General features: G+C 34.9%; 1 protein-coding gene across 3 annotated transcripts in view; it reads left to right on the forward strand.

Moving 5' to 3' along the window:
• Positions 1 to 23,686, forward strand: part of NBEA (neurobeachin) — a 754,735-nt gene that overhangs the window by 185,623 nt on the left and 545,426 nt on the right. For all 3 annotated transcript variants that reach the window (XM_053563534.1, XM_053563535.1, XM_053563536.1), the window contains exons 19-25: positions 4,331 to 4,412; positions 4,631 to 4,754; positions 5,600 to 5,792; positions 7,523 to 8,539; positions 10,519 to 10,736; positions 12,943 to 13,096; positions 22,144 to 22,152. In XM_053563534.1, the coding sequence (XP_053419509.1) occupies positions 4,331 to 4,412; positions 4,631 to 4,754; positions 5,600 to 5,792; positions 7,523 to 8,539; positions 10,519 to 10,736; positions 12,943 to 13,096; positions 22,144 to 22,152 (1,797 nt within the window). The remainder of the gene's footprint in view (positions 1 to 4,330; positions 4,413 to 4,630; positions 4,755 to 5,599; positions 5,793 to 7,522; positions 8,540 to 10,518; positions 10,737 to 12,942; positions 13,097 to 22,143; positions 22,153 to 23,686) is intronic.

Here is a 23,686-nt window from a genome sequence, read left to right on the forward strand (position 1 = left end):
ACGAAACAAAGCCAAGTTGTTGCTGACTGTACATCTTAAAGTAGATGAACGTCAGAATAAGTTTGTATCCTTAATAATGAAGGAGTGTACCAATCTAGAGTTTCTGTTGACCAATTTGGTAATAATACATTTATTTATTTTTTTTTTGGTGGAGACAGAGTCTCACTGTACCGCCCTCGGGTAGAGTGCCGTGGCGTCACACGGCTTACAGCAACCTCTAACTCTTGGGCTTACACGATTCTCTTGCCTCAGCCTCCCGAGCAGCTGGGACTACAGGCGCGCCACAACACCCGGCTATTTTTCTGTTACAGTTTGGCCGGGGCTGGGTCTGAACCCGCCACCCTCGGCATATGGGGCCGGCGCCCCACTCACTGAGCCACAGGCGCCGCCCAATAATACATATTTTTAAAATAGAATGGTAATCACAGTTAACTGAAATAAATTTTGAATGACCTGGAGTTTATAATGAACTCATATTCTAATAATAAAAGTTAATGTAAGTGTACACAGAGTCAGAAAAAGAAAGATGGTTGGTCAGCATTGTTGATCCCACAAAATAGTAGAAAGGGTCTTCAGCATAAGCTTTGACACTCCTAGAACACCAAATTGTATTAGCAGGATGACAGACAATGGAGTGCATTGTCACCAGAGTTTAAAGATTGCATTATTTTGGTGGGCAGCATCTAATTGCAAAAAATTAAAATTCTTTTGGTTAGCTATCCACTTAAATGTTCATTAACATAGTAAGTGAAGAAAAAAAACATAGTAAGTGAAATTTAGCTTAAAAAGGGAAATAGCTCAATACCTGTTGCTTATGTTGAGTTCACCTGGTGAGCATCAACCAGGCCTGCATCTCAGCAAGATTAGGTGGCTTGATTGTTCAGAATTGGACATCTTTTCTTAATCTTCGTTTTCTTTCTAGGTTTGGGGAAGTTATCTTAACCCCAGTAATGTATAAAAGTAAATATCTCTACAACTCTAGGAAGGCATAAATCAAGGCCAAAAATAAAGAACTGTGTCAGATCTCTGGTGTTGCTAATGATATGTTAAAACAGAATAGAATAACTGTTTACTTTAGCTATTTACATCAGCTGTTAACTTTGTTTCTATAAGAGTATAACAGTTTTTGAGCACAAGTTAGTCGTTTTAAAATTAAGTACTTCATAATAAAACTTAACAAATTATAGAACCTCTGAGGTGGGCAGTATATCAGATAGCAGCTTACTCAAACTTTCTTTTCATGTATAAAGCAACTAACAGTAAAAGTTAGTTTGTCCAAACCTATAAAGATTCTCTGACCAAAATGCCTAGAGAAGTGCTTAGCTGTAATGGGGTCAGCTAGGTTTGCTCTTTTAACCACTCTTGTCTCAAAAAGTTGAGCTTCCCAATACTACAAAATGATTTATGCACAATGAAGCCCGAAAGTGGGTGGGTCAAAAGAAAAGTTGCAGTAGCCTCTGCTAAAGCCAAGAGTCTGTAACACATGAATTGTAATATAATTCCATTTATAAAGGGAAACTTAAGTGTGTATTGCTGGGCTCAGGTCTGTGTACGCACAGCATATTTATCCAGTTCCCTCCAGTGCTGCTTATTCATCATTCTTTGCCTCCCTGTTCAATACACTGGGCACATGTGGCTGTTGAACAGTTAAAATGTGGCTGATGTGAATTGCGATGTTCTGTGCGTGTTCACTGCAAATTTGCTTTCATGTCTGCGTCTGGCTCTGAACCTCCTTCCTATTTTGTTTTGGTGGAGGGCAGGGGTTACTTTCTTGGCATGTCTCTTAACCAACAAACCCTCAGTGTCCATGAGGAGTCAAGTTCTTTTTTTTTTGAGACAGTCTTACTATGTTTCCCTCGGTAGAGTGCTGTGGCATCACAGCTCACAGCAACCTCAAACTCTTGGCCTTAAGTGATTCTCTTGCCTCAGCCTCCCAAGCTGAGACTACAGGCACCCACCACAACACCCCACTATTTTTTTAGTTATTGTTGTCATCGTTTAGCAGGCCCGGGCCAGGTTTGAACCCATCAGCCCCAGTGCATGTGGCTGGTGCCCTAAACCACTGAGCTATGAGTGCCGAGCTAAGAGTCAAGTTTTTTTGTTAAAATGTTTATATCTACATTTGTTTTTCCTTACTTATATCTCATTATTTCCCTCCACCCCTTTTTAAGCTCACATAGGCTCTTAATGACAGTTTACCATGTTTTATTACTTGATAGGGGCATGCATTTATGCCTGTCTCCAGAATGATAAGTGAATTGCTGCTAGAAATACAGTTCCACCTAGCAAATTATTTTCCATCTCTGGGCAGTCAGCAGAGTGTGGGCGTATCACTGGTTATTAATAAATACATGCTGAATTGAGTTTCTAAATATATATTTATAATTTTTTTAAAAAGTTCTTATATTTGAATATGTTATAGTTTTCAAAGCACTTTCACATACACGACCTTATTTAACTTTCCTGGCAGCTTTATTAGATAGTAAAGGCAATTATTCCCCTCATTGTTAAATGATAAAATAAGGACTTAAAAAGACAACAGGTGAAAAAAACGTTTGCTTTTGTTTTTGTTTCCTGTGTAGCGCAGTTTCTTCTCTTTCAGTGGAGAAAGTTTTGACTGATCTCTGTTAAGAGTATGTCCTGTTTTTCTTCAAGCCTGTCTGAAGTTATTTTGAATCCCTTATTTGTAACAAGAATTTTCTGGGATCTTATAGGTACACAACAAAGGTTTTAGGGATAGATTGATATGAAAAGTGCTTGTAGGCCTATCCCAACCTCTAATTGATTGTTGTTTAATATATGGTTTTCAAATATATTTTTGATACATTTTACCTCATGTATCAGTTTTGATACATTTACCTCATGTATCAGTTTTATATGTTTAGGAGTAAATGTCCAGAGTGGTCTGTTCAGAAAATTCTGAGGACTATTTAGTTTTAACCATAAGTGTGTAGTCTTAACAAAGATACAGGAATGAGGATGATAGGAGTAATTTTGCCCTGTATTTATCATTTAAGTAATAGTAGGTCAGCTTTTATTTCAAGTCAATACCTTTTGATGTACATTCCTAATATACCTATGTAAATTTCCTATCGTTTCTTAGCTGAAAAGAAAGAAAAATGGCACCTGTGGATGTCACGGTCATTTTCTAATTAGAAGGGATCATCCCTGTTTTAATTTACTTTCTCTATCCTTAACTCTTATAATAGAGCTCTGTGCAATTGGCTTTTTGGCTAACGTTTATAGTTTGACCACAGTTTTTGTACTTAGGTTAAACTGTTTATTCAGAATTTAACATGTCAAAGTTAAACAGGAATTAAATCACTGGTATAAAATTGTCTTTATTAAAGATAGCCTTATTAGGTTTATATATTCAGGCAGTCCCCAGGTTATGAACAAGATAGCTTCTGTCATTTTGTTTGCTCTGAAGTTGAATTTGGATTAAGTTGAAGCAGGTACATTTACCTTTTACCTGTATTAGCCACCATTCGTAAGTGCGAGTCATATGTCGGTTGGATGTTTGTCACTCAGTGACTTACTGTAATAGCCTCTGTTTATAATAGAAGTTATATGTAAGTTGGATGTTTGTAACTTGGGCTCGGCTTATGTAAGAGTATGGACAAACACAAGCGAAGGCCTGAAGTACAGTCAGTAGTCTTCCGTACGTTTATCACTTCTTCCATTTAACAAACACTCATCCAGTGCAGGGAGAGCGGCAGACACCAGTGCTGATCAGTGGCGGAGGTCTGCAGAATCCCACAGTTGTACACCCTACATTTCACTGGAAAAGGTAGTCAAGTTAGTCAATGTTTTGGAATTCTGTCTTTCCTTTATTTGGTCAACTGTTGTCATTTTTTGTTATTTGAAATAAATTTTAAAAATCCACTCATCAGTAAATGACAGTAGCCACATTGTTAGGAAGACCTTTCCTTTGTCCTGCTTTGTTTTGAAGTAGAAACCCAGACTCAGACATTATTTTCTTATTTACTTATTTTCTATTATTTTAATTGATGATACAGGGAATCAACCCTTACAATTCTCCCAACATTGGTAGATTAAGGATGTATACTGAAAAGGTATTGCAAAAAGAATAAACTAATGGATTTTCCTTCCATGAATATTTGTTGTGGTTTCGTCTGTATCCTTAATAAATAAAATTTGAGATACAGAGTTAAAGAATTTATAAATATGTGGATTCATTAGAAAATGTCTGGATGTTGCTATTAATTTGAATCAGATTCACTTTTTTTTCAGTTTCTTTGTGTATCTGTGTTTCATAATTATGACTTAAATCATTTTCTAAATGAACTTCAAATTCTTCATCTTTTAGATCTTGACGGAGCAAGTGTGTACTCAAGTTGTACACAAACCGCATCCAGAGCCAGATTCTACAGTGAAAATTCAGAATCCAAGTGAGCAAACGGCAGATCTTTACTGTAATGCAGCAGGAGTGACAAGGCGACGTGGGAGGCTGGTCCAAAACGTTCCTCACCTTATAAAACATTGTAGTATTTACTCAGTTCACAGCACTATAATAGTGCCAAGTAGATGGTTGGAAACTTGTAAACGCTTTTTTGGGTTGAAAATATGATATGGTTACAAATCCTCAAGTTTTTTTTTTTTTTAACAGTGATTCTTAAGGTGGTGGCAACTTTATTAAAAAACTCTACACCAAGTGCAGAACTGATGGAAGTTCGTCGCTTATTTTTATCTGACATGATAAAACTTTTTAGTAACAGCCGGGAAAATAGAAGGTAAGCAATTTGAATACTGTAAGAGATCTTGATTCTATAATTTATCTTTGTTTCTCCTTAATTTTCAATGTCTTTCAAATAAAAAAAAATTTTCAAGTATTTCTAATCTTGCTAAATACTTTAAATCATTAGAAAAGGCATCATATATTTCTTTGATAAAATTTATATTCAGTATCATTCTACTATTTTTATATGATTTTATTTAGATACATGGATATTATATTTTACTTGTAGATCATATATAAAACCTTAAAATGTATGGTTCTTTTTGTTGGTACCTGTCACCAACAGTACTTTTAGTTGTAATTCTGTTATATTTGCCCATTCTCATCTATGCTTTTCCTCCAAGGTAGTCTTATGACTTACCTGTTGTCACGCATTTTTGAGCTGGTTAGCTGGGGCATGGGTACTCAGACTGTGGGTTCCCTGGAGTCACTGCCTCAGTCTTTAGTTAACACATACTGACTGTCTGTTGTGTGTAGAGGACTGTGCTGCACAGCGTGTCTCAGCACACAGTCACAGTACAGTTGAGTGGGAAAGACGACCACCAGGCAGTGATTAATTTGTAGTGTATTAAGTGCATGATAAAGTGTTAGCACTGTAAAGAAAGTAGAGAAATGATAAACATGACTGGGTAAGTTAGGAAAGTGATTTTGAATGATCATTAGAACTTTTCCAGAGAAATGCAGGCAGTCATTCCCGGCATCAAATATAGAATATGCAGAATGTCTTTGCATTTTGCTTTACCCAGGTCAGATCATCTTTTCACTTTTTTTCCCTAAATTTCAAGGTAGTAAGTTCTAATTTAATTTAGGTATTTCTGATGATATCTTTTTCTCCTGTAGATGCTTGTTGCAGTGTTCAGTGTGGCAGGACTGGATGTTTTCTCTTGGCTATATTAACCCTAAAAACTCTGAGGAACAGAAGATTACTGAGATGGTCTACAATATCTTTCGGATTCTTTTGTATCATGCAATAAAATATGAATGGGGAGGCTGGAGAGTCTGGGTGGACACACTCTCAATAGCTCATTCCAAGGTAACCAGGGACTTATTTATTTATTTATTTTTAAATCAGAGTTTCATCAGTGGATTAAATGGCAGTAAACACTCATCTGGCGCCATCTTGTGGGCATCTTAGATTCCGGCAGATTCTTTATTTCGCTATTCTTTTTTCTGTTTTTTCCTCTCTTGGTTCATAGGTGGTTAGAGCTTGAAAGTATGTTTTAGATCATTTAATTCAACCCATTTAATTCCTAATTCTAAATTAGGAATTTTAGACCCAAAGGTGACCCACTTCTGTTTCATAGCAGATCTGAGAACTTGAATCTGAGTCAATTGCTCTTTAAACAAAGAAGAGTATTTCATGAAATTGTTTTTGAAGTATACTTTTTAAGACATTTTTAGAGTTGTCAGAATATGTTTACATTTCCCAGTGAATTATAAATGCATTTACAGTGTTTAGGTTTAGTGATAATTCTGACTGCATTATCTTTTATTTTAAATCTTAAACTCTGTATGTCTATTAAATATTAATATTTAATATTTAAATATTAAACTTTAAATATTTGCCCTTTGGTGACGTGAAGTAGTGATTTAAGACATAGAAGTACATGCATACTAGAGTCTGTAAATTCGGAGGTGTGAGTTGTCAGCATATAGTGTCAGAGAAGCAGCATGGGTGTCAGAAGTTTGGCTTTTAATCCAGTCGGGGCTATAATTGAGTTTTGTGATTTTAGGAGATCATTTAATCCCTTCAAACAGGGTTTAAATTTTTTTTCAAGCGGATAGATAGTAAATATTGTCGGCTGCGTGGGCTATGTAGGGTGGTACAATAACTCTGTTGTGCAGTGTGAAAGCATCCATAGAAATATGCAAGTGAGTGAACATGGCTTTGTTCCCAGAAAACTTTATTGACTAAAACTGATGATCATTTGATTTGGCCCATGGGTGATAGATTGCCAACTTCCACTGTTAACACTTGCTTTCTCTTTCTGTAAAATCATGATAATCTTTAAAGGAAAGTCCCTCTCAAGTTAAAACTTTGTTACTCTATCTTTTAAATACAAATTAATGTCACCTGTGTCTGTCAGCAAGTGTTTCAGATTTTCAAAGACCTTTTATTTCTGTTACAGCTCACATTTTCTCACATATTGACAGCTCACGTTTAGCATAGCTTTAAAAAATTTGAAAATAGCCAAGAAAATGACATTGCAAATCTCTGTGTATAAAATATATTTCCTGATTACTCCAAAACAAACTTATATAAAGTAAAAAATTCATATGTAAGAATAAAACTATGATGTTTAAGCAGTTTATAAATGTATATATTTATAGATATGTTTGAATTTTTTGTTACAGTGGATTCACACATGAGCAATAGATGCTTAAATCTGTTGTAGTATTAGTACCTTGGAAATGGTATACAATTAGTTGCCATTTCTCTGGTTAAATGTAAATAAATGTATGGGAGTTAATCAGCATATTAGGGTAACACTGAAATACATAACTTAGAAAACACTTTAATATTGTTAGCATGCCTGTATGATTTTTGGGGCAAGTCATGTAATAAGTTATACATGGCTACAATTGTTGATTATTTCCAATTGCTTAATTAAATTAAGCACTTGTTTTAGAATTAACACATGCAAACTTGTAAAGCTTAAAATTTCTGGTGCTGCTTTTGCTATTGCCGTAATTTTATTTGTGTTATCATTTTTTGATATACATATACAGAATGCCTTAATGTTTGCTTTACTTACTCTTAAGGTCACTTATGAAGCACATAAGGAATACCTAGCCAAAATGTATGAAGAATATCAAAGACAAGAAGAGGAAAACATTAAAAAGGGAAAGAAAGGCAACGTGAGCACCATCTCTGGTCTTTCATCACAGGCAACCGGAGCAAAAGGTGGACTGGAAATCCGAGAGATTGAAGATCTTTCCCAAAGCCAGAGTCCAGAAAGTGAGACAGACTATCCTGTCAGCACAGATACCCGCGACTTACTCATGTCAACAAAAGTGCCAGATGATATTCTTGGAAGTTCCGATAGACCGGGAAGTGGGGTACATGTGGAAGTGCATGATCTTTTAGTTGATATAAAAGCAGAGAAAGTGGAAGCAACAGAAGTAAAGCTTGACGATATGGATTTATCACCGGAGACTTTAGTAGGTGGAGAGAATGGTGCCCTTGTAGAGGTTGAATCTTTGTTGGATAATGTATATAGTGCTGCTGTTGAGAAACTCCAGAACAATGTACATGGAAGTGTTGGTATTATTAAAAAAAATGAAGAAAAGGACAATGGTCCATTGATAACATTAGCAGATGAAAAAGAAGAACTTCCCAATAACAGTACATCATTTCTCTTTGATAAAATACCCAAACAGGAAGAGAAACTCCTCCCTGAACTTTCAAGCAATCACATTATTCCAAATATTCAGGACACACAAGTACATCTTGGGGTTAGTGATGATCTTGGATTGCTTGCTCACATGACTGGTAGTGTAGACTTAACTTGTGCATCAAGTATAATAGAAGAAAAAGAGTTCAAAATCCATACAACTTCGGACGGAATGAGTAGTATTTCTGAAAGAGATTTAGCATCATCGACTAAGGGGTTAGAGTACGCTGAAATGACTGCTACAACTCTGGAAACTGAATCTTCAGGTAACAAAATTGTACCAAATATTGATGCAGGAAGTATAATTTCAGATACTGAGAGATCCGATGATGGCAAAGAATCAGGAAAGGAGATCCGAAAAATCCAGACAACTGCAACGACACAAGTAAGCTATCTTGTATAAGTTATACCAAGAAGGTTCATTGTGTAGATACTGAATTGATAGCACCAAAGCAGAGTAAATTTCTTATCAATTACATCATATTTGTTTTCAATCATGTTACTTTAGTAATATGTGGAATTAGTAGTATGGTTGTATACATATAAGAAATTAGAAATATCTCAATTATATTTCCAACTCTGCCACATTCTTCAGTCCAACTTTGCTTAACCTCTCTGGGCCTAAGTTTCCTTACGTAGTACAAGAGTTCATATTCTATTAAAATATGGTCTCTAAAATAATAAAATATAAGGTCTCTACCAGTTCTAAAAGTTTATGACTCAAACAGTTCAGATCTTTATTCTGAATACTTGATTAATTTTGGCCTTTTAAGCTTCAGGCCTGGGCCTCTTCTTTCTGTTATAGAAAAGAGGACTTGGAGCCCAGATTAAACTGATAAATGAAGGGGCAGGAAAAGGGAACCATTATTTCTCAAGTACCTATTATGTTCCATGCACTGTGCTATGTATTTTTAGATTTAATCCTTACAACAACTGTGTGAAGTAGGTAACATGGCTGAGAAAAGTTAGAATTATTAGAAGTGAGATTTTTTTTTTTTTTTTTTTTTTGCAACCACATGGATAGAAATTCGTTATGAGAAAACTTAGGTCTGGTGATTACAAAATGTTTGTGCTTCAGTTTTGGCTTCACCAGAGTAAAATTAAAAACAAATGATGTTTTCTGATATGGATTTTTTTTTTTTTTTAATGAAGTCACAGACTTTATTTATTTTTTGTGGTTTTTGGCCGGGACTGGGTTTGAACCCGCCACCTCCGGCATATGGGACTGGTGCCCTACTCCTTGAGCCACAGGTGCCACCCTCTGATATGGATTTTAATTAGCGAGATTTAAGTTAGGGCTTCTCCCTTATCTTCTAGACTAAACAGTACTTTATGGTTGTGAGTTTAAGAAATGTTCATGATTTCAAAACCTTAACGATTTGGGTTTTGTTTTCACCTGTATGTTTCACTTGCCTTTTAATGCCATTGAAGATAAATATGATGTATTTTCATTAGTTACGAAGATTAAACCATACCTTACTGGTGTCTTTGTACTCAAATCAGAATCCTTAACAGTATATTCTGTGTGGGAAAGGTAACTGTATTTGTTCTCTAACTGCCGGTTTCCATCTCTGTGGCAGTTGCACTGCAGTGGTAATTGGCAGGGGATGGGGATATTGAATTAGGTGCAGATGTTAAATAAAGGACAACATGGAGCATTGTTTATAGGACAGTAAGCTTGCCTATTGAACACACTAGGCTTGCCTGTTTTTCACTTGGAGTTCATAAGCATCTTGCTAGTTTGTTTTCTAATTTGTCACATGCATTTGTTTTTTAGAATTGAGTTATTGTGAGTGAAAAAGACTTTGAAGTTGACTTGAATCTGTTCAAGTAATATTTCTAATGTTGTGTTTTAGTTACAATTAGTTGATGGCATAAATCCAGTATTCTTCACTTCATATATACTCACTTCCTTAAACAAGTGAAATGGTGTAATGGGAAGACCTCAAAAAAGGGGTAAAGAAGATCTAGTTTTCACAAAAGTGAAAAGTTTTTTTGAACTTTTGTGTTAACCACAGGTATTTGAATACCTTGACTAGTTTCTGCAATAGCAAAACAGAACCAATAATCATAGCTTTTTCAGCTCAAAAAGGTTTCTATGCACGAAATCACCACATGAATAATATATGTGAAACATATTAACCTACTGAAGTCATGCAAAAGCTTTACTCACTCACTTTTTTGTTTGTTTGTTTTTGGCTGGGGCTGGGTTTGAACCCACCACCTCTGGCATTTGGGACCAGCGCCCTACTCCTTGAGCCACAGGCGCTGCCCTACTCACTCACTTTTTATGCTCACTGTTTCATTTTGAAATAAGGTATTTCTTTTGTATTCCACAAAAGTTCACCTTTTTTTTTTCTTTAGGCTGTTCAGGGTAGGTCAATTACCCAACAAGAGCGAGATCTCCGAGTGGATTTAGGATTTCGAGGAATGCCCATGACTGAGGAACAGCGGCGCCAGTTCAGCCCCGGGCCACGTACTACAATGTTTCGTATTCCTGAGTTTAAATGGTCTCCAATGCATCAACGGCTTCTCACTGACTTGCTATTTGCATTAGAAACAGATGTACATGTTTGGAGGAGGTAGAGATATTTCCTTTTTATGAATGGAAAGCAAAAATTTAAAATCTGTTACTGTCTGTTCTATATAAAAGAGATAACAAAAAAGTTATGACATGTATGTTTTTAGAGGCTGAAATATTTGAACAGTTAGTGGATTAGCAGTTCAAATATAAACACTGGGGCTGCACCTGTGGCTCAAGGAGTGAGGCACCAGCCCCATATACTGGGGGTGGTGGGTACAAGCCTAGCCCCTGCCAAAACTGCAAAAAAAAAAAAAAAACAACCCATATATATGTACACACACACACACACACATACATACACACTGAAAGACAACAAATCTATGTAAATTAAACCATTACCTTTCTTTTTTACCATTACCTTTCTTAATTTTTGATTTAATTTCCTAATAGTATATGCAAAAAAATAATCAGTTACGAGAATATATCATCTGCATGTGTATGTATGAGCGTAGCTGGCTGTAAGTAACAGAATACCCCACCATAAGCAATGTTAGCAGTTAGTAGCATGCCATTCTTAGGACTCAGTTGGCTTCTCTGCTTCTCCAGGTTCTCCTGTTAGGATTCAAGGAGGCTCCTTCAGCCCCCAGCATCAATTCAGCAGAAAAAACTTGCCCAAACCAAAAGGCCGGATTACTCTTTACTCTTCTTCCTCCTCTTCCGATTTACCTATCCCTCTTATTCCTTTCTCTCCTCTTTCTGCTCTTTTGCCTTTTCTTCTTTTCTCTCTTTTTATAGAGCCCCTCAAGAAAGGTTCCTGTTATGTCTCATGAGCCAGCAGGATCATGTGCTCTTTCCAAGTTAATCACCAGCAACAGAAAATGGCATTATAATGACTGGTTTATATGGACCAGTACTGATTACCTTGTAACTGAAGTGGGGCCAACCTTCCTATACCCAATTCAGCTCAATAACAGAGCAAAATCTAGATAGTGTTAGCAGAGGAGTCAGGACTATTGTGTCAGTGGAGTCTGGTGTAGAAAGTTTTTACTTTTGATTTTATTTAATCAGTTCTTATATATTTTTATTAATGTTGTTGTATGATAAATTATAGAGATAGTAACTCAAGAAACTGAAATACTAGGTAATAGTAATACATTAGTATTATCTCAAAGATCAGCACATGGAGATAAATAATTTGATTTACTAATTGTAATAATTATTATAATATTAATAATATTCTTAGCCCCCAAGTGATAATCAGCTTTTCTTCCATCCACATGCAAAGAGACATATCTCTTTGTTTCTTTCTTGAGCTCTTGAGAAATTCCCCAGATGGAATTTAATGTAAGTGAAAATTTTTAAAGATAACACTTTATTTGTAGGATAGGAAAAAATGTCTTGATATCCAAGATATACACTAATAGTTTTTCACAACTCTAAGAAGATGAGAATCATTGACCCAAACTTGATCATGGAGTAATCCCTTTTTTCATTTTTCCCTTTAGAAAACATTTCATATTCTTGACTGACATCAAACAAAAGCAGATATATATATGTTTGGGGGGACATCTACATTGCATATTTTATGTTGGAAAGTCTAACTGCCAACCTACTATGAGATCTTTTTTTCCTTTTATTTATATAGTAAGTTCTTGAATTTTACTGAATTATTTATATTCCCCTATCATGTTCCTTCTGTGACTAGGAGGACGCATGGGTAGTTAAAGATGTGTCTGCAGTCATTGGTGATATGACAAATTGAAACTGCATAAAAATGAAGCTTTCAGTTAATTTTTCAGGGCTTTCATTTCAATTTTTTTAATTTATGAAATTTTCTTATGGTTATATTTTGAGTTTCCATATTATCTTTAATAGTAAACATATACTTTGCATATTTAAAGGTTTTGCCTTTCAACACAAAACAACCACTTTTGGCCAAAAAAAAAAAAACATGTTTAGCCAAATTCATTGACCTAGCCATGTCTTAAAATCTACTTAATACTGTATTTTTCAAGCAGAGATAAAGTAATTAGTTAATACAATTGGGCATAAAAACCCTGCTGAGATGACTACTTAGTTTTTGTAATATAATACCTCAGTTGTAATTGTTCTCTTTTCTAGTAACTCCACTTTAAATTTTCCTAGCTCTTTTCAATATACTGTGATTATTTTTCACTTAAAAAATGTTATACTAAATGAAGCATGTAAACTCCTTATTTGTAAGCAGAGTAACTGTTGGCTTGTTTTTCTTTGTGTTATTTTAGCCATTCCACAAAGTCTGTAATGGATTTTGTCAATAGCAATGAAAATATTATTTTTGTACATAACACAATTCACCTCATTTCCCAAATGGTAGACAACATCATCATTGCTTGTGGAGGAATTTTGCCTTTGCTCTCTGCTGCTACATCACCAACTGTAAGTACTTTGCCTCCATCTAGTGGTTATACTTTATAATTCCGTGACTTGAGCACTTAAGTCAGAGGTTGGGTGGTGACCCACAGGAACTGTATTAAAGGGCTGCAGCGTTAGGAAGGTTGAGAACCACTGAAAGTGGGAGTCTGTACCGTAAAAAGGTGAATTTTAACCAGACCTATTCTATTAACCAATTAAATTTATATTTCCATCAGAATTATTCTGATAAATACTTCTTGTAAAGAGCTGTAACTTTAAATGATTTCACTTTATTTTATTGCCTACCTCTTCAAATCTGTAATATAAAAAACTGTTAAAATTCTTGATATTTAACATTTTCATCTGACTATTTACTGGTTCAACTTTTTTTTTTAAATCTAGCCTTGCCTCTATTTGTTTCTTTAATACATTTGAAATGTATTAAAAGAATACATTTGAAAGACATTTAATGTTAATTATGTATTTCACTTAAAATATAATAGAGCAATGTTAACTTTATATATTAGTTGTCATTTTAAAATATATTTGATTTGTACCAAAGCAGAGTCCATAGCTACTCGCTAAAATGAGAAAAAATATAGAACCATGCTTTCTATATTACCCATGTTCTTACTGCCATGTTGGAAACTCATCCTTAAATACAGAAAGTATACATTTGCCGGAGATAACCCTGCTGTTTATTAAGATCTGTATTATTTGGTGAGACAGTGTTTCCACATTGATCTCTGACTTTAACAAGCTTTCTTTTCGTACATGACACTTTTTCTTACTATCCTTTTGTCAATGCCACTACCTCCAGAGCAGCATGGAAGCTTCAATATTAGTAGCAACATTTTGTATCCTCACACACACCTCCAGCCACACACACCTCTATTTTATCCATGAATTTACTCATGAGGCCCACAAAGGCAGCCAGCCTAGTTTAAGAGGGGATGCATCAGAGAAGGTCATCATTAGGGCCTTACTCAAATTAGCAGCTAAGTCGAGGAAACGAGGCCAGGAAGAGGAGTATAAATAGTTGATGGTGTGTAAAGAAAGCAAGAATCAAGAGTTTCACATTCCATGCCTTCTCTTTAACCTCTATTTTCCTCTTGTGATTTGTACCAAATTCTGGTATATGTATGATTTTAAAAATACATTCTGTAGCCGGATGTTGTAGTGGGCCCCTGTAGTTCCAGCTACTTGGGAGGCTGAGGCAAGAGAATCACTTAAGCCCAGGAGTTTGAAGTTACTGTGAGCTACGATGTCACAGCACTCTACCAAGGGCGACAAAGTGGGGAAAAAAAAAAACAAACATTCTGATATGGAGACATGGAGGGCATTATTAAAATTGTATACATCAAAGACTACATCCTTTGGCATTTTTTATCATATAAATTTTGGTTTATGTCTTATGAATTACCATTGATTATCAAAATATTTTAAGGTATATATTAAATTACCTTTGAAATGTAATATTGCATGTCTTAAAATATTGTGCAAAATAAAAGCTGATCTTTATATACACAGTTTAGCACTCAGTTATTAAAATTTGCCTAAGTTTGAAACATTCACATTACTAAATAGTCTTCTAAATTTTATCTTATTTATTTATTTATTTATTTAATTAAATCATAGCTGTGTACATTAATGCGATCAAGGGGCACCATACACTGGTTTCATAGACCGTTTGACACATTTTCATCACACTGGTTAACATAGCCTTCCTGGCATTTTCTTAGTTATTGTGTTAAGACATTTACATTCTACATTTACTAAGTTTCACATATACCCTTGTAAGATGCACCGCAGGTGTAATCCCACCAATCACCCTCCCTCCGCCCACTTCCCCCCTCCCTCCCCTCCCTTTCCCCCATTCTTAGGTTATAACTGGGTTATAGCTTTCATGTGAAAGCCGTAAATTAGTTTCATAGTAGGGCTGAGTACATTGGATACTTTTTCTTCCATTCTTGAGATACTTTACTAAGAAGAATATGTTCCAGCTACACCCACGTAATCATGAAAGAGGTAAAGTCTCCATCTTTCTTTAAGGCTGCATAATATTCCATGGTGCCATGTGCCATTCAATCCTACAATTCCTCTGCTAACATATACCCGGAAGACCAAAAATCACATCATAACAAAGATATTTGTACCAGAATGTTTATTGCAGCCCAATTAATAATTGCTAAGTCATGGAAAAAGCCCAAGTGCCCATCGATCCACGAATGGATTAATAAATTGTGGTCTTCTAAATTTTAAAGCCAAAGATCTTTAACTATCAAAGTAGAGAAAATACAAATTAATGAAGTAATTTTTAAACATTATGGTTTTTTTTTTTTTTTTGAGACAGAGTTTCAAAAAAAAAACTTTGTCACCCTTGGTAGAGTGCTGTGGCATCAGAGCTCACAGCAACCTCAACTCTTGGGCTTAAGTGATTCTCTTGTCTCAGCCTCCCAAGTAGCTAGGCCTACAGGCACCTGCCATAATGTCCCACTTTTTTTTTTTTTAGCAGTTTTTGGCCAGGGCTGAGTTTGAACCCACCACTTCCAGTATATGGGGCTGGCACCTTACTCCTCGAGCCACAGGTGATGCCCATGCCCCACTATTTTTAGAGACGAGGTCTCGCTCTGACTCAGGCTGGTCTGGAACCTGTGAGCCCAGGCAACTCACCCGCCTTGGCCTCCCAGAGTGCTGGGGTTACAGGTGTGAGCCACCACGCCTGGCCCTAAACATTATGATTATATACTCAGCACCCAATTTTCTTATTCTTTATTTTATAATGAATTTTCAATAAAGATACTGACATTTTGAGGTTGGACTCCCAAAATTATTACCCAAGCAGTTTCATCCACTATAGATTGGAATTTGAAACTGCTTACTGCTTCCATTGTTCTCAATAGACTCAGGAATTCATTCAACTATGGAAACCTTTATTTATTTCTCTGTTTCTGTATTTCTGTTATTTTGGTCCATTAACTGATTGTACCTATGCCTGGTTGTACAATGTACCTGATTTTATGTTCTTTGAATGAACATAATGTTTCAAAGAAACATTCAGAACCTTTCTCCACTTCATACCTGGTAGAACCAAGATTGGCGCTGACCACTGAACTTGTTTTTGTTATTGAATCGTATAGTACTCTTGATAGAACTTGAAGTGCAATAGAGGGAAAAAGTTAGGAAAGAAGTAGGAATTTGAGTAAAAAAGGAAATTAGAACTAAAAATATAGGCTTTTAAAACATATATTTAAAATGTGAAAAGCCAGAAGAGAACTTTAGAAGAGATCAATGTAAAAGGAAGCATTGGCAACTTAGAGATTACCTGAGGGAAACATTGTCTTGTAGATACCATTGAATTTTCAATGTTTGGTACACAAGAGAGGTAGAAACATTTGAAACTAATATTTGAGTGATCTTATAATTTTGTTTAGACATACAGAGTTTTTAAAATACTCATATTCATATGCAGGTATACTTTTTTTGAATAAATAGAAGGAATGATGATTTGTGACAGTAGTTGGCAAACTTTTTCTGTGTGAGGCCAGATGGTCGATATTTTAGGTTTTATACGCTGTATGGTGTTTGTCCCAATTGTTTAACTTGGCGGTGGCAGCGCAGAAGCAGCCATCGACAGTACAGTACAACCTCTGTAAGTTGACCCTCAAGGGACTGTAACAAATGGAGGTGGTTGGCTTTAGGAACTTGAACTCAGTGAGAGGAGAACTAGGCCTCCTGTACTGATAGATACATGTAGTTTACCTATACAACTTTTATTAGAGACTACTGTACAAAACCATACATAATCAAAACGTAAAATCATGCATACAGTATCATACAAGATTTATACATTTACTATTTTCACATGGTTTAATCTTTCTTTCTGAAAAAAGAGTCAATCTTGGTCTGTTTCTTACTCTTACTACAAACTTTAAATGGAGAAAGCACTCTCAATGCTAGCTACACCACTCAGCCTACTTCAGCATTTTTAAACAGCTAATTACCTCAGCTGCACTATCAGATAACTGACTTCCTCTTCTTTTGGAGTCTCTGTAATTTCTGTATCATCCTCACTTCATTTTTCCACTTCATCAGCTACTTCATGCACTTTTATGCTGGTCTGTATTTTGGTCAATGTGGCCTGGACAATTGCTTCTGGGTCAGGTTCGTTACAGGTTGCCACCTCATCATCCATTGCAACAAAACTTCAAAATCTACTCCTTCGCATTCTGCCATAGGAAATGTACTGTCTGATGAGGCCAAAACATTGTGCTCTTGGGTTGTGACAAATCCAACTTTCATGAAACACTTCTGTATTGTTTCTGGTTGAATTTTCTTTGAAGCAGAACTGGTCTAGAGGACAACATCCTGAGTGTTAACTTACACAGTTAACTTCTGCAGGCAGACCACATTGCTAACACACAAACCTGTGTCTTAGGAAGGACCCACTGCAGGAGCTAGGGTCAACAGTGCATTTTCAATGTTTTGATGATGCTTTAGACAAGAAGTTGTATCTTTTAGGTTGTGTTTGGAGGCAGAAATTTCAGCGTTGTATTTGTGAGATGGTTCACTTTGTGTGGGGCCAGCACAGTTGTCTACTGTCAGTAGAATAGACCGTTCCTTCTTTTTTTGGTTGATACCTCCTGCCCATTTCTCAAATAGGGCATCAGTCATCTGTGCTGATTTGTTTGATCTCCATGTGATGGGGAGGTCTTCAGGCCTCAGGTTCTTCAATATGTATGGCTTTGCCAATTTACCAATCCCAGGAGGATTTAGTTGCTCTCTGGTTGAGCTAGTGTGAAGCAGAGCTGTGACATGTTCTTTGCTAAGTTTTCCACTCTTATCTCTGTCGCCCCTCATGATGAGGCATTACCTGGAAAAAGAGTCTGCACTTGTCAGTGTTGAAGATGTCATCTTTGAATCCTCTGGTGAAGTGGGGGAATGTTTTCATAAACTCTTTTACAATTTCCACTGGAACTTCATTAAATTAACCACACAAGACTTCCTAGGAGATCTCCTCTCACTGAATGTAAGTTCCTAAAGCTGACTTGAGGCTTGGGTCTGCCATCCTGAATTCCTGTGGGAATTTTATTGCAAATCCGGTTCCTCAGGCTGGTGATTCGGTTGTTAACTCCCCTCATTTGTTTGAAACAGTTTAATGTGGCTTTCTTGACTTCATGAAGGGAAGTTTTCCTTCTTTTCTGCTTTCCTTACCATATCTCTCCAAATACTCATGTTTACCTTTTTAGAAGTTGCTCACTTTCCCAAGGGTGTTCAACAAAGAAAACTTTCATTAAGAGCCTTTTCCACAGTAAAGCCTTCCTTTACTGAAGGGTATTTTACTTATTGCACATAGGGTTTATTAGGTAGTATAATAATAACACCAAAATATTCTGCCATCTTTCTTTGACTTCTGCTTCCCAGAAAATGTAGAATATCAACCTCTTCTTTCAGTGTCATCTCTCTGAGGGCTTTTCCTTGGGCCCTCATTGATTAGCTGCAAAATTTTTCAGTAATTATAGGGCCTACCTACAATTCAGACTGGTTTTTCATGTTGAAAAATCTTCTGCAACACATGATAAACAGTAAGATTTTAGGACTAATCCAATATGTGGTATTAATAAAACATGAAAAAAGAACTTATACTAAAGAAAAAATAATAAAATTAAAGGACAAAGCCCACATCTTCTACCCTTTGGTATATAGTAGACTGAACCAGTCAGGTTATAGAAGGTAAATTAATATCTTGTATCATAGTCCAAGTGGTCAAGATACAACTTACAGAGGTGGTCAATATATAGAGGTTAGTCTTGCATTGAGTACATGTGGTGTATGGCTGGTCTGTGAATATTAAGTCAACGTAAGTAGGCGGTCACTGTAGAGAGGTGGTCACCTGTGGAGGTTCTACTGTACATAAACAGTCATCCATGTGTTTTAGTAAAGCTGTATTAAAAAAAAAAAAAGGTGGTGGGGCCAGTTTGACCTGTGGGCCATTGGCTGACCATTGGCTTCGCACTAAGCAACATCATAGTATATCTCGTGAAAACTTGATTATTTATTATAGAGCTTTGACAATTCAATAGTTAGAGCTTAATATAAATTCATTCTTTCATGTTAAGCAAGAATTTGACTTAGGAATTGGACATACTAACCATTTATTAAAGTTTAATTTTTAAGACAGTTTTTCTGAATATGTGGTCATTACGTTCTAGTAGAAGATATGTAAGCTCTTTACACTCAGCCATACATATATTTTTGTCACTTGACATTTCTAATGTTGAACTGTATTAAATTTTGAAACGATTGGTAGAATGCTACAAATTATTCTTTACAGTTTCTCACTTAAAAAAAATGGCACCGTATCTCTTTCCATTTCTCAGAGTGAATGTGAATCTCAGATAATATACTCCTTTTCATCAGAAACAACCTTGTTTTTAAATACCATTGAGACTCATAAAGGAGCTTTTTGAAGTCATGATTTAATGGAACGTGTGTAAAGTTTAGCATAAGACAGATCTGTATTTTTTTTTTTTTGTAGAGATAGAGTCTCACTGTACCCGCCCTCGGGTAGAGTGCCGTGGCGTCACACGGCTCACAGCAACCCCTTAACTCTCGGGCTTACGCGATTCTCTTGCCTCAGCCTCCCGAGCAGCTGGGACTACAGGCGCCCGCCACAACGCCCGGCTATTTTTTTGTTGCAGTTTGGCCGGGGCTGGGTTTGAACCCGCCACTCTCGGCATATGGGGCTGGCGCCCTACTCACTGAGCCACAGACAGATCTGTATTTTAACCTGGGCTTCGTCATTTACTAGTTATCACTTTAGCCTGAATTTCTTCCTTTACTGAAGGGTATTTTACCTATTTCACATAGAGTTTGTTAGGTGGTGTTTATCCAGTGTGCTAGATGGAAAAGGCTCTTAATGAAAGTTTTCTTTGTTCTCCTTTGGGAAATATTTCGTCCCTTTTGGGTTAATATGTATAATTATAGAATAGTTTTCCTGTTCATAAGATAAACCTGCTATTATTCAGAACTCTGATGTTTAAAATATTTGAGATAAGTATAGGTGATTGATTTTGATAGCAAAATACTCAAATGTATAATCTTTTCATCTGCTACTTCCATGGCATGGGATTGGCACAGAAGTGCTTTATTTTCTGTCCTGGACCCTTATATGACTATAATAGTCTGTACTGGGGATAAGCACTGATGTATTATTCTTCCAGTATTACCAGCATGGAAGAATACTTTGAACTGCTTAATCTTACTTGTAAGGAAGTACTGGAATGGAAACATGAGGAAAAAAGAATATGCTTTATACATTGTTCATGTTGCTATGAGGACCTTGAATTCATTAATAATACTCTTGAAGAAGCCGCACCTTGTTCAAATTTCAGTTTTGCCTAGATTATATAAAATCATATGTAGCATAGAAATAAATCACAAGAGAAGTTTCAAATCCCTAAATTAGAGCACTAGTTTTAACTGGGGGAAAAAAATTGGACCTTGTAGCATGTAGTTTGACCAAACTTTAGCATTGGAAAGGAGCATTATGTTTGTTGTTGATTTTTGAATTAATGTTTTTGTGGCTCAGTTGAATCCTTTCATTCTCTGCTATATTCAGTTGGTCATAAACAAAAACAAAGAATTTGAGGGAAAAAATTAAGAAAAGTAAAGAACATGGATTAACCATGAAATCACTTTGTGATTTTAACTTGACCACCATGGTCAATCATCTGGAACACTCAATGTTTAGAGTTTAATTCAATGTCCTATAGTTTTAATTTTTTTTGCTTCAGAAAAATAATTGAGACTGTAGGTCTCCTAGTATTTTTTCATAATCATAAGAAAGGAAACCAATTTCTTTTTCTGCTCAAGAATGATGACAAAAATCTTAATTTTAGTTTATTTACTTTTTTATTATCAGAATATATAGCTAATAGATTTAGAAAAATTACTAATAATGTTTTTATTTTTGCTTTCATTTTGTTCACCTCGTAAAACTGGTCATACTTTATTTATTTATTTTTTAATATTTATTTATTTTTATTAAACCATAGCTGTGTACATTAGTATGATCGTGGGGCACCATACAATTGGTTCATAGATCGTTTGACACATTTTCATCACATTAGTTAACATAGCTTTTGTAGCATTTTCTTAGTTATTTTGCTAAGACCTTTACATTCCACGTTTACTAGGATTCATTTTAAGGATGCTCTTGAGTGGTTTTCCATGCAATGTACCATAAAAATGACATATTCTGAAATTTATGTTCATATACATTTATTGTGCAAAATCAAAGAATAGAAAGTTAATGACTTTTATTATGAAACTTAATCTCATCTAATTTTTGAATGTAATGGATATAATTATTGATTTAATGAGACTCTGAAACTTAGTATAATGTCTGTATAATTATCTTAATTTATATGCAGGTCTCCATGTACATATATCAGTAAGTTCTTTTCTAGCATTGGAAAGTGGTTTTTAAGTTATAATCACTCAAATATTTAATTCTTTTACTAATACCTGGGAATTGTGAACTATGGGAGCTGTATGTTTGAGAAGACAAATTATATTATTTCCTCATAGAAAATTCTAGAAGGTTGGTGTAACTAATTCCATTTCTCTGCATCATTTCTGCTTATACAAGTAATGAGAGTAAGGAGGCAGGGTTTTTTGCAGAAGGGTATTAACTTACTTATTAAAATGTTTCATTGATCACGTAGTAGGAAAAGATACTTGTTTTGTAAAATAGAGTGTGTATAATCTCTAATACATGAACTATTCTTACATATATGTTATTTTGGTAGAGTTTCTAAAACAAAAACTAAATAGCCTGTATATTTGATATTTAATCATATTGAATAAATTCTATATTGAATTTAATCATATGTAATTTATAAAATGAATATCTCTTCTGAGAATTTTGCTTTTAATAAAATAATCAAATATAATTTTAAATATATTATTTTGTGTTTCAATTTTACATTGTATTTTCATTTAATTTAATAATTTTCTTTTCTTGTACTTTTTTGGTCTGTTGTCTGTTTTGTCTAATGCATGTCCAGGGTTCTAAGGTTAGTATTACTTCTGTAGTAATTTTCAGTTTCAAATTTTATTTTTGCTTATTTATAAAATTTTTGACTTGGTTATATTTTAAGTTTCCATGTCATCTTTAACATTAGATATATCCTTTGCATATTTAAAAGATTCTTTGAAAAGATTATTTTCCCCATGCTTGATGTATAATTATTTTATTGTTTGCACTAGTATCTCTTTCATTATATTATTAAACTATTTGTAATATAATGAAAACAGCAGTATTACAGTCATATGTACAATCAGATTTTAATTTATTCCAGTGAAAATAATTTGGAAGGAGTATATTATTTTAAGATTTAATAATAATTGTGAGTGATCATTTTTAAACCCTTTGCTATGCTATGTAATATTTCATCATGTTTATATACTAATTTTATATAGAATATAATAATTCTCTTTTAGGTTATTGTTTGTGTTAAGAATGCTTTTCACTTTTTTTTTTCACAAATAACAGTTTGGCAGATTACATGGATGACTTAATCATTTTGTTTATAATTCACTCATTTCAAAATGAAAGCAAATTTTAACAGACCAAAACACTCAAAACCATTAATAAACTAATAAAGCTATCTCACAGTTTCAGTAATTCAAATTGATGATGAATTTTTTTGAGAACACATGCCTAGACATACTAAGGGCTAACAATTTGAAAAATTATTCAGAATAATTGACGGAGCCATGCAATGCCATTACAACACAGTCAAAATTGAAAACTGAGGTTTAAAATGAATTTTTTGCCTTTTAAAAATAAATTATTGTGTCATGGTCATAGATTTTTCAGTCATGCTATGAACCGATGTTTTATATCCATGAAGTGCTAGGAGATAAGCTAATCAGCATTTAAAAATCCAGGTAATAAATTAATCATTTCTTTAGGCCATGAATATTATTACATCACTAGTTGTAAATTAACAATTGAAATCAAATTTCTGTCTGTTCCAAGTTTATTTGAGAGAGAATGTTGATGTTGATGGAAAGAAGAAAGTTTGTTAGATACTCTACTGTATTTGGGATTGCATTTAGTTATATAAGACGTACAGTAGTTAGTCACCTGTTGGTTTCATTACCCACTTTGTACGCAGGAAATTTTTGAGTGTTTTGGTGTTGTTTTTCATTTTTTCTTTAGTCAGTGTTTTCTGCTCACATTTCCATGTTAATGTTCCTGCTTCTTCCAAGCAGGAAGACATTTAGGTAGAAGGATGGATATCAACAATGTCAAAGTGAAACATTAAGTAGGAGCAGATACCCACTACATATGCTCACCTTGTAGTTGACTTTATCATTTGGTTAAGAGGTAAAGTTAATCAGTATGGCTAGTGTGCCCATTTTCAGGAAATTTGAACAGTAGATTTTTTTTTTATTGTTAAATCATAGCTATGTACATTAGTGCAATCAAGGGGTACAATGTGCTGGTTTCATATACAATCTGAAATATTCTCATCAAACTGTTCAACGTAGCCTTCATGGCTTAGTTATTGTATGTAGACATTCATATTCTGCATTTAGTGA

Source organism: Nycticebus coucang, chromosome 15, assembly GCF_027406575.1.
Source record: "Nycticebus coucang isolate mNycCou1 chromosome 15, mNycCou1.pri, whole genome shotgun sequence".
NCBI lineage: Eukaryota > Metazoa > Chordata > Mammalia > Primates > Lorisidae > Nycticebus > Nycticebus coucang.